The sequence below is a fragment of the Amaranthus tricolor genome, chromosome 3 (assembly GCF_026212465.1).
Source record: "Amaranthus tricolor cultivar Red isolate AtriRed21 chromosome 3, ASM2621246v1, whole genome shotgun sequence".
Taxonomy (NCBI): Eukaryota; Viridiplantae; Streptophyta; class Magnoliopsida; order Caryophyllales; family Amaranthaceae; genus Amaranthus; species Amaranthus tricolor.
In genome coordinates this window covers 16,768,300-16,780,699 of record NC_080049.1, presented here as the reverse complement: position 1 = coordinate 16,780,699, position 12,400 = coordinate 16,768,300, and the positions used below count along the sequence as shown (strand labels likewise).

At 34.6% G+C, this 12,400-nt stretch overlaps 1 protein-coding gene across 7 annotated transcripts; it reads right to left on the bottom strand.

The window, feature by feature from the left end:
- Positions 1-858: 858 nt before the first annotated feature.
- LOC130807806 (uncharacterized) lies at positions 859-10,984 on the bottom strand. Of its 7 annotated transcripts, none has more exons than XR_009040664.1 (13): positions 10,482-10,608; positions 9,676-9,749; positions 7,723-7,912; positions 7,386-7,608; positions 7,157-7,298; positions 6,869-7,075; positions 6,187-6,318; positions 4,413-4,541; positions 3,219-3,634; positions 2,905-3,121; positions 1,820-2,010; positions 1,200-1,493; positions 859-1,059 (listed from the first exon to the last, which is right to left on the bottom strand). XR_009040664.1 is itself a non-coding variant. In XM_057673147.1 (11 exons), the coding sequence occupies exons 1-11, from the start codon at positions 10,865-10,867 to the stop codon at positions 1,316-1,318; spliced, it is 2,400 nt and encodes a 799-aa protein (XP_057529130.1). In that variant the 5' UTR covers positions 10,868-10,982; the 3' UTR covers positions 859-1,315. The 7 variants fall into 7 exon arrangements, 1 of the variants encoding a protein (XP_057529130.1); XR_009040665.1 differs by having other exon boundaries at positions 9,676-9,714; positions 10,482-10,588; XR_009040661.1 differs by lacking the exon at positions 9,676-9,749 and having other exon boundaries at positions 7,157-7,286; positions 7,723-7,901; positions 10,482-10,984.
- Between the last annotated feature and the right edge of the window lie 1,416 nt (positions 10,985-12,400).

Here is a 12,400-nt window from a genome sequence, read left to right as displayed (position 1 = left end):
TCAATGGACTGGGCATGATATACGTCCTTCAAAGAGACGATCTCTCAAAAGACTAGCTGAAAATCATACTTGTAGTGCACGTGAAGAAAAAACTTCCATCATTTTTATATTTTTGTATGCAGAATTACAAAACATTTCATGCATTATATAATATTCTTGTTTCTCTAATTTTCTAAAAGTATCGTTTGAAGATATAAATCATCAAAACATTTATGATATGCTAAAACAAATAACAACCTAATAACCCATTTGTAGTGCATTGAAATGAATTTCATGAAGAAAATAAGATAATTAAAAAACAAGGCTAACCATTCAAATTGTGAACAGATATTCTATCAAAATCACGCTAATTTTTTATTATGATTCATAATAAATCAAGATTTAAGTATTAAGTCAAAATTGCCGAATATGAAGAGGTTTAAAGAGCATCATTACTATAGTTAGAAATAGGCAACATGATAAGGATTCCACTATGATTGATGAGCATTGAACAAGATCCACATCTTTTCTTTTCAATTCAAAATAAAGTGAACACACCAAGCATGATTATTTGAATTGATCATATTGGAGAATTGTAATGATTGAAACAATATCTATCAAAAAGACTGCTATAATGTACTTCAACAGCCTCTTTTAAAAGTACTACCACCACCACTACCTACTATTATGTTAAATTGTCAATCATATAGAGTAGGTGATCAACCAACAACCATGTTAAACCAGCCTAGGTTAGATTCATCACATACAACATATTTCTCATTCCAATCATTTAGCCTCGTTTGCTTTCGGCACAAATACCAAAAAATTCGATATAGTATGTTAAATTAACGAAACACTGGGATATTTAAAAATAAGAGAGATAATCATCAACTCAGTCATACCAAGAAATTCGGTATAAGTTACAACATCTTTGCTATAGCTAATTTGGTAATCTTTACTATGCACGAATACCAAAGAAAGAGCCATGGAAAGAGGAATGAACAGACAATTATACCCCAATTAAAGCGAGCTCTGCAAAAAGAGAGATTAGTGACAGCAAGACCACATGAGAGAAAGTACCTGAAAATCATAACACAAGTTGGATTAGGGCCGAATCATTAGAATTAAAAAAAGGTTGCAGATAAAGGAAACAGAATAAACGCTAATGAGGACCGAAAGAGGTAGGTGAAAAGAAAATAATTTCAAGTAAAAAAGCTAACTGGAAAAAGGTTGGCAGATCTGCGTCTAAATCCAAGTAAAAGCTGAGCTTCTCATCCAAAAGAGCAATCAGAAAGTGTATTTTTTTGACAAAATTTGCTTCAGCACGAACAAACAGCTAGGACTGCATCATTTTTAAAAGGAATGCTGTCTCCAAGGCTAACTCCTTGCTTCTCATGTACCTATTTTCTTCGACTACATCGGTAGTTAAGTTGAGCAAAATGGGACGAGTTGGGTCGTAAATGGTACGTTCTCGAACACGCGCAGCCCATTTTGCAGCTTCCCATACTCCAAATCTGATTTTCAAGGCAAGGAAGGAAGTATCCAAGTTAAGGAAATTTGTAACATAGTATAAATTATAAATAGTACTAGATCTTGAGATATTTTATTCAAATTGAAAAAGATTTTGAATTCATTCCGTTAAAGGCAAACATCATAAAACTAGCAATTAGCAAATGCATTGGGGTTTAACTTCCTGCTGCTGAAAGGAAACTGTGCCATGCAGCATACTCGTTAGAGATTGCTGCTGTAGGTACCCGATGATTGACAAACTGTATAAACAGAAAGGAAAGCAAAATGGGGATTTTCTAGGGAGGGGGAGTTATCAAGTTAAATAAACCACCTTGTGCTGAAAGATGATGTAATCAAGACAGCAGGATAAACAGCATCATTTCTGATACTATTGTAAGGAGAGTACTTCTGAACTGCTTGAAAATCTTCGACATCAAACGGATACCCGAATTCTTCATAATCAACTGGTGTGAGGGGTAATATAGGATGCAAAAGGGTAGTTGTCGGATCCAAAAATGGAACCTGAACAGAATTGAAACCAAGTTGTAAGCACTCATTGTTGTTGAGAAAGTCATACTCATAGCTTTTCTTGTGCAAACGTGCTTCACAAATCATCAATCAATGAAATAAAGGAGGAATGAAATGACTTAAATCACAGGCAATTTAATTGGGAGAGATGGACTTACCTCAAGGATCTTTTCAGATTTTCTTTCATAATGCTAATAATATTGTAATCCCACAACATCAAAAGTTTCTAATGTCAATGAATCAGGGGAATCCAACCAAAATTTGAGCTTTATACATCTAAACTCTTAACCAGATAATAACAAGAGGATAGCAAGATGCATTTTTCACTAATGTTAATTTGAGGGTTCCAATTACAATTAATTGGAAAATGGAGTCCTATGTATCTATTGGAAAATGGAGCTTTAGTTAGATTTTTTGTTGGCCTTTTGGCTTTTGGCTTGTCAAATTGCCAAAAAAGTCTTTGGTAAATGGATTTTAAGTCGGTTAAAAAGTTGACTTCTAAAGCCAAAGCAAATTACTACTTAAAGTAGCTAATTTCATAGGCTTTAGGAGTTTCGCCTCCTTTTTTCTTATAAACAACCAACAATTATTTTTTACTAAATATCTCCATAACTGGCTAAATCAATCAACCAATATTTTCAGCTAGTCAAACCAGCCTACTCTAGCCAACAACCACATAATGTTAATTAATGTTATTTTTTTAGGCATGTTGAATTAAAAAAAATTGCTCTTGTTTTAACATCAATATTTTCCAAAAATTTAGATCCAAATGGCAGAGAACCTGAGAAACTTTTTTGAGTCAACCAAATTCACCTTACCTTCCCTACCAGCACAAGGGATAAAGACAAAGGAGAAGACAATGCAAATAGAAAAAAATAAATGTATGACCTTCAACACAGCAGCACGGAACAACTCTGGGCAAGCATTAATAACTGCTGCTACTAAAAGTCCTCCGGCACTATATCCCCAAGCCGCAAGCTTGTTCTCATGCGCAATTCTTTTATCAACCAAAAATCTCCCACAGCACAGAAAGTCTTGAATAGAGTTAAATTTCAGCGTGCGTCTCCCATCGTCGTGCCACTTCTTACCTCGACCACCTCCACCTCTGAAAAGAAACGAAGAAGATAGAAGTATTAACTTGTCGTACGCATTGAGTCAATAATATGAAGAATCTAGGCAGTTTAACCAATGTATCAAGGTACCTAACATCAGCATATGCGATAAGCCAGCCACGATCAAGAAGGCTCTTTAATTCACTACGCCAGCGTTTATCTAACAATTCACCATAAGCTCCATGTCCATGAAGTAATACGGGGCTCTCTATTTCTTTTTTGTTTCTCTTAGCATAAACAATGGTTAATGGTATCATGACCCCGTCGTGTGAAGGGACATTATGGTGCTCACAAGCATAAAACTCAGACAGGTCGTTCCACGGGTTCTCATTAGTACTACTTTTGTTGTTCTCAGAATCAAAACAAATAGAACTTGGTAATCTGTCAGAAAGTGGAGTAGAGGCTTTTCCATAGAGAATTTTTGTCCTTTCATGGAGCAAATTTTGTTGCTGAATAATGTTCCACTTGCCACTCAAAAGATCATAATCAACAACTGCATCGGGCATCTGTCAGGTAATAGAGGTTGACAAATATTATTAGAACTCGTTGATTTTCAAGGAACATCTTCGTACAAAAGGAATAACTCAGAGTGTTTGGATCAAAGGAAATGGAGGGAAAGGAAGGGAGGAATTTGGAGGGATGAGGGATCCCTTGTTTAGATAACAATGGCAGGGAAAGGATTTGGAGAGAAATGATTTATTGGATGAAAGTTTTTTTGTTAAGGTAACGATCTTTCCAAAGTTGGAAAGATTTAAAGGGAAAACTCTTATCTCCCTTCATTTCCCTTCCCATCCCTCCTAAACAAACAAGAGTTTCTTCCATTCCTTTCCCTTCCCGCCCTTCCCCTTACTTTCCTTTCTTTTCTCTCCAAAGATGCTATCCAAAGATGTAAAGGCAACCACAAAGATACAAGGTTCCCAGGATAAAGGGTCAAAGTAGAAAATTTTGTTATGAAGAGATGTGTATGTCTGTGCAACATCTCGATACACTCAATATTGCACAAATCACAATGTTTATAGACAAGCTCCAACATAGACAAAGTACAGTAGGTCAATATGCAGTCTTACCCAGCAGGCCCGCAATACAGAGATGCTAGTTCTGAGTGATCTTTAATCTAATGCATTCCCTTCTTTTATAATAGAATAATATTCATTAAGCCATTCTAATGTAGTCCATTTTAAACGAGTGTGAACATTTAGTGGCACTATGACTGTGAAAGGATGATGGAAAGTAATCTCATAGCATAGAAGACAGGAATGAAAGCATGAATTTGGCTATTCATACCAATGGAGAAGAAACTGTACAGCGCACTCTGCAGGAGTAGAAGTCATAATTTGGCCCGGGCAAAATTTCACACACATGCTTCGGCAAAGGAAGGTAACTTGGTTTATGCTCCACCAAACGAACTACTTTCTAGAAGATGTAAAGGAAACAAAAGTGAGGTATATATTTTGATAACAAAAACCCATATCAAGGCAACAGCCAAAAAAAAAAAAAGCAAATTCAGCACAAACGCGTAAGAGAGAATGTGACTATACAAAATTTCCAAAATGCCAACACCAGATTAATGTATTGCGAAAAAATAGGAGAAAAAAAAAAGCTTTAAATAAATATAGACGATCTAAAATACAGGGAAATAATCACTTGGAAGTTGGAACTAACTAGATTATAAGCCTATTATTTCAGTTAGAGACTGTTTTTACTGAATCATAAAATACTACTATTAGATAAAAAATTTATATTTTGGTAATATTATTGATAACCATTCCATTTAAGGTCAAGGGAGTGCGTTATTACACTCTTCAAGCATAGCATGACACCATATGATGTTCCGGCTGCCCTTTTGTGATTATGCTGCTTATTTAACCACTATTGAATATTGAAAAAAATTTAGGGTTGTTACCAGCAAAAGTCACTACATTCATAGTTGTATGCTTTTACGATTTACCCATAAAATTCCTTGTTCATCCTATAATCTAATTGTAGAAGTTCTCCAAGATTTTTGGAAAAAAAAAAAAACCAAGTACCTTTTGCAACCACATGACCAAGGAACATCAACTAATTTACAAAGGTAACAATTTTTTTGCAAATGAAAACATATCCAACAAGTTACCACAAAGCATTGAAGTATGAAATGAAAACTTTGCCCCGAATGCAATTCGAACCATTATACTAAAGTTTTACAAAAACATGGTTTGAAACACTAAACTAACATTTCTTGTTTCTCATTTGCATCAAGATTTAAAAAGTTGTGTTTTCTTTTTTTTTTTTCTTGTACTTTCATGGATATATTCTGTTTTACTTTTTTGATATAAGACTTTACTTTTGAGATATAAGACTTTCACGACCAAGCTACATTAACTAATTTACAAAGGTAACAATGTTAGCGAATGAAACTATGAAAGCATATCCAACAAGTTACCTCAGAGCATTAAAGCGTGAAACGCTAACTTTGCCTCACACGCAATTCGAACCGTCGTACCAAAGCGGTGGTTGGAAACACTAAACAACGTTTCTTGTTTCTTGTTTCCATCAAGATTGAAAAAGTTGTCTTTTTTTTTTTCCTTTTCTTGTTATAGATAAATTAAGTTTTTTATTGTTGTATAGGACTTTTGATTTATGATTAGTGTAATGGTTATATTCCTCACTTATAATCAATGTATTTGGACAACATCATGGCCCTATCTTAGCTTCTATTGGATCTTACTCCGTTTTCTAAGTCTAGAAACACTAGATCAATGTTTCTTAAAATCAACTTTCGGGTAACATTGTCTTAGAGTTTCTAACAAGTGACAATCTATTAGTTAAACTAGGACCTTGGACCCTGGTACTTGGTTGACAAAGCTATATATACATCACATGCCAGAAAACAATTAAACAATAGAGCCTCCAAATGTAAGATATACATCCAAAACATAGCCTTTGTAGAAACCTGAGCATAATACTTAATCTTCGATTCCCATCAAAGCTTGCCTTATAGGTTGTTCACTCCCTCAACGGTGAACTTTGAAGAAGTTAATCAAACACTAAATATGTATCATTTTGAATTTAGGTTTACCTCATGATTAGGCAAAGGCAAAGGAACTGTACATAGTTTAAATGTTTGACTTTCTCTCAAAATAAACACCATGTGTGTATCGTTGAAATCAACATCCAGAATGGCCACATTTGGGTCATCCAAAAACACGGCCTGCATAAATTCATCAATATTTAATAAAATGGAATAGTAACGATGTTGTCAACAAATACAATCTGAAATCATCATAATAACACAGACTATTATGGAAATATATAAATTAAAAAAAAGGTCCTCATATTACAGCAATACACCACTCTCCTTTTAATGAAAAATTTAAATAAGGTGCATTTCGCTGCTTCCATGTCTAACTGTACAGCATACTATTTCTTTAGTATAATCAACTATAAGATATCCCTGCCAATGAGAAACATACTTTTTAGTAATTTTAATTTTGCCTATGTGTTTGGATAGAAAAAGAAGCAACCACTATTTTACTTGACCAATAACAGTTTGAATAGCTTCAGCCAAATGACTGAAGCAAAAGAGGCCATTATGGGGGATTGATGAAAGATAGAATGTAAGAATCAGTTATCACCCCTCTGAGGGAACCCAACTCAAAAATGTAAAATAGAACAAGAGGTCACGGTGAATTATCGAAAATAAGCATGACACATGCAATATCAATGAGATAGAAGTTCACATCATCGGAAATCTCACATACCTCCCACACTCTATGATCAGTAGAAACATCAACATCAACAGGAGATCGAAGAAGGTAATGATCATCAACTGGTTGTCCTTTTCTTGTAGCATCGGTAAATAAATAGAGGTACCCTCGATGATGCTCAACAACACAATGAACAAATGGCTCACCTTCCCAAACTAATGTCATTCCTGATAAAGGATTGGTAGAGTCTATCAGATACACCTGAGGCCAAAAAGAAATATTAATTCACTGCACATAAAAGTTATAGGCAATCTTGGAATATAGCTAATCCAAGATTTTTACCTTTGAAGTTGTTGTTGAGAATACATAGATAGTCACAAAACTGAAGTCTTTAGTGTGCCGCATGCTAATGTAGACATTCTCCTTTGGCTCATGAAGAAGCAAGACATCATCATCATTTGTACCTAGCATGCTACAGTACAACCTAGCATTAAAAAGGAAATATCTTAAACAACATTCAACCATAAGAGCATGCAAAACAATGCTTCGAATGTAATGTATAGGTATTAACTTGCAAGGCCGCTTGTAGTGATCAGTGGCAACATAGAACAATGACTGCCCATTTTTGGCCCATGACACATTTGAAACCCAATCAGCTTGTGGCTTATCACGCAAAGAACCAGTAACAAGGTCCCTCACAGACAACTTAAAAAAATCATTGTCTTTGTCATACATAGTATAGGCAATATAACGGTGGTCAGGTGACACCTCACACAATTCCTCAAAAGCAAAACCTACAATAAGAAAATTGATTGTCAAAAACAATATGCCAAATAATTAAAACTTTTGTAAGCCATCATTAATAGCTTTTCAACAAATCAACACTAAGAAACAGGTAAATAACGAACCTCCAAATCTATCAGCTTCCTGATTATAATCAATCAACTTTTGTTCAATTTTCTTCCCTGAAGTGAAATCAAACCCAGAAAAAGGAGATTTATTTGAAATAAACTCTTCATTTAAACTTGCCAGTCGACGACACAAAACTGGAAATTGTTTCCCTTCTTCAACCCGTCTATAATACAGCCTGTGCATGTCCTTAATAAAGCAGAAACAAATAATAAATCAGATTCAAAACAATAACCCATTTCAATTGATTACGGGCAGAAAGAAGGCACAAAATTTACTAATTCCTTAGAGAAATATCTCATGATCTCTATGCAGAGAACACCATATAATAACAAAGAAAAGTAGATTCAGGATTTTCAATAAATAAAAAAAGTTGACGTACAAATTATTTGAATATCATTTCTTAAATTATACTCCCTCCGAACCAATTTAGATGTCCCATTTGCTTGGACACGGTTATTAAGGATGGTGTGGGGTCCATTAAAAAGGGCAAGTAGTGAAGGGTAGTTGGGTAAGTAACATATATAGGGGTATATTTGTAATTAATTGTGTGAACTAAGGATATTTAGGTAAAAAAAGATTGATAAAAATAAAAATGGGACAACTAAAAAGACTTTGCCAAATAAGGAAATGGGACAACTAAATTGGTTCGGAGGGAGTATTATAATTAGAAGTCCATTACAAATCAAAGCTAAAAGCTTTCAGTGTAGTGATTATTGAATTTGTTCCCCCATGTCATGTGTAGCCTTGCTAAGCATTTTGAACTCTTTCAATTAGAGTATACATTATAGGATGGAAAAGCTTGTCCAAAGTATTGGTTTTATCCAAATGAGCTAAACCTTGGAAATGTTTAAGATAAAAGATAATTCTCCAATTTTGAATATATGCATATGATTGCAATCATGCTATTTGGTTAATTGGACAAGACTAGAAAAAATTAGTACGTAAAGCAATATGACTTCAATGCAACTTAGGAGTTTATGAAGCACTATGGGAAGAAGCAAGTAAAAAGGTCAAAAATCATTATGTGAAGAATTGAACAAAAGCAACCTGAAAGGTTGGTGGTCGTTCAAGCATGAAGATCGTTCATTCGAGTGGCATGCTTCCACTCAACAAGAGTTTTGTTTCTTGCGTAATTTTGTAGCTTAGCTGTCCCATTTCTTAGAAGAACGAAAGTTGACATGAAGGATATGAGTGAAAAATGATATGAAGACCTAGACGTACAAATTGAGATGGTAGAAAATCAGAATGAATGCAGAAGAAGAATCCATGGGGACGACCATTGGAACTGATATATTTGATCGTGTACCCGACCCAATCTTTTGGGATTAAGGCTTTAGCAATGTTGTTGTTTTTGTAATTTGTCACGTTGTTTCCTTGCCTATATAAACCCCTTTGTAAGCCTTAGTTTGCTTTAGTCACCCACTTGAGCTTCCCTACTTGCTAAGTTTGTATTTTGCCTTTGTTCTCTTGTCATCCTCTCTTCCAAACACACTAGTTATATTATATCCATTGTAATTCCTTCAAGTGAGTGAACTTTTCACTTTATCCTTAAACATATAATAAAAGTACTAGCCTAAGCGAGGACGTAGCCATTTAGTAAACCTCATAAATTTGTGTGCGGCTTTACATCTCTTTGTTTATTGCTTAAGTTTGTTAATTTATGTAATAGATTGGTTTTGATCCCGTCTCAAACAAGTAAACTAACAACAAAAGGTTAAATGCAACTAAAAAGAAAACTAACGGGTGGGTAAACTTTGAGTGCCGCTAAACTCCCAATGGGTATTTTATTTCATCAACATAACATCCTCGAATACATCTCGAGTATTTATACTAATTTTTCTTATCAACTACTCTTATTAAAATACCCATAATACCCTTGTAGCTAATATATCACAATTTACTTGCAATTTGTCATAGTTCATTGATTGCACCTACAAACAGCTCCTTACCTCAACTTTCTAATTGGTGCTCTGCGCTTCCGATTGGTACTGCACCATTCATATCATTCAGAATATGACTCCTTCTGATTGATGAATAAACCATCTCAATTATCATGGTATAGCTAAGAACAACACCCAACTAACAACTGAATATTCTCAAAATCACACCTCAATAAAAATCACTGTCTTAGTAGCAACAAGAGTTTCGGTAAGACACACAAGGCCACAACTGAGAAAACAATTACGATGACGCCTTTGAAACCATAAGAAGCTCAAATGCGACAAGTAAAACAACATAAACCCGAATTCAATCAAAGCCCATGATCACTAATAGCAACAACTGCTTCTCCTAATCAAGAAATAAAAAAGACACATTTGAAACTTCAAGAAGCTTAAATAAGACAATCATAACAATATAATGCAAACTGAATCACAACCCATTAATCATCATTAATCAGTATTCAAAGGCAACAATTGTTTTCATAAGACCCACTTTGGCAAACAACTTTGTAAGCAAAGCTAATTAATCTAAAACCCAGATAAGCTCAAATAGAACAATCATAACAGAGAAAAAAAAAATCCAAATTCAATTAAAACCCATCATTATTCAAACAATAAAAAACCAGTCGGCCTAATCAAAAACACCCAAATGAAGCAGAACAACAAAATCCCCAGTTCAATCAAACCTCATCATTTTTCAATCCATAAAAAACCAACCCATTTAATCAACAACACCAAAATGAAGAAAATCAATCACAACACCACAAAACATAAACAAAGCAACGAAAAAAAAGATAAAGAAAAGAGAAAGAGACCAAGGACCCCAAAGAAAGGGGGGAGAAGAGAGATCATATGGCAAACGAGAAGCAATCTCAGATTGAAGTTTGCTTTGAAGATTCAACGTATCAGACAAAACAGCTTCAGTGTACTTCTCTTCTTGTTCCATATAAACATCCATGTGTCTCATAGAAACATTGTCATTGAGCTTAGACATCCAACTATAGGAATCTTCCCATGTTTCTCCATGTGGTGAAGTCATCTTTTCCACTCTTTTTGGTGGTTTTGGTGGCGTTGGAGGTGGCGGTGGTTTAGGCTGTTTTTGAGTTTTCCGGTGAAGATGGCGGCGAAATTGGTGTAAAGAAGTGGAATTTGAGGAGTTGAAATGGTGATTAAAGATACACCTTCGGATGAAATAATTCATTTTTGGGGGAAATTTGGGGTTCTCGTTTTGTTGGGAACGTCTATTTGGGATGGGTTTAGGGAGGGTTTATGGCTGGAGCACGATTGGATGAACACACGAAAATATATTAAGCCTAGTAATAACTTTAGGAATATTAGTGGATGAATATTAGGGTTTATGGCTTATCTTGTAGATTGATCAATATCCTTCGGCCAAATTGTTTCGCGTGTTGCGCTTGTAGCTACAATGTATTCTGCTCCTATTGATGACAATGTTATTGTTGTTTACGTCTTGGATGACCATGAGATTACCTTGTATCCTAGCTTGAACAAGTACCACGTGTGCTTTTCTTGTCATTTATTCTTCCGGCCTAGTCACTGCCTATGTGTAATGTAAACTTGAAATTTCCTTTTGCCTCGTACATGATTCAATAGCTCTTCATACCCTTGATATATCGGAAAATCCTTTTTGCTGCCACTAAAAAATCCCTACTTGGATCCGTTATGAACCTAGACACGATGTTGCATGCATTTACTATGTCTAATCTTGTGTGTGTGAGATAGATGAGACAGTCGACTAGGCTTCAATATATTACTTCATCAATTCTTTGATAGCTATCATCATTCTTTGATAGCTTCTCATTGAGTGTCATTTGTGTAGCTAGCGGCTTGCACTCACTCATGTAGAATTTCTTTATGTAGTGTTTGGGAACAAATATTTTATTTCAAATTATAGATTTCAATTATGAAATCATAAATGAAGAATTTGAGAATGACAAGGTTTGGATAGTCATTCTCAAATTCTTAATTTTAACTACTTTAAAATTAATGGTGGAATTTGATTCAAATTCAAATTTGAAAAATTTTAATTTGCCAAACAATAAATTTGACTCAATTCTAAACTTTCAAATAAAATTGTTATTCCCAAACATAACATTAGTAAATTTTCTGCGTACTTCTCTTATAATAGAAATATTTTTGTTGGACTTTGTTTGACTTGTATGCCAAGGAAGTATTTTATGAGACAAAGATCAATCATTTCATATTCTTTATCCATAACCTTTTTATGAAGCATGTATAGATTAAATCTTCTACGTAGGCAAAACATGAGAAAGTCCTTACCTTTCATCTTGATGTATAATGAAGGTTCACTAGGACTTCTGATGAAGCCATGCTAGAGAAGTTATATGCTAATATTGTTGTTCCTTGCTCAAGATGCTTTCTTGAGTTCATAAAGCGCCCTTCGAAGGCGTTATACTTTATCTTCTTTGTCTTTGATGATATAGCCTTGGGGTTGCTTGACGTATACTTCTTTGAGTTCGCCACTAAAAATGTTGACTTGACATCAAGCTAAAAGTCTAGAAGTTTAAGTTGTGCAGCAAGTGCTATGATTGTTCCGATTGTTTTCAGGCGAACAACTAGAGCATACGTTTTTTTGAAGTCAATGCTAGGTTTTTGTGTGCATCCTTTGCGTTGTAGACCACTTATGGTCGATGACTTCTTTTCCTTGTAGCCTATCTATAAGCTTCTATGTGTGATTCTTTTCAATCATCTT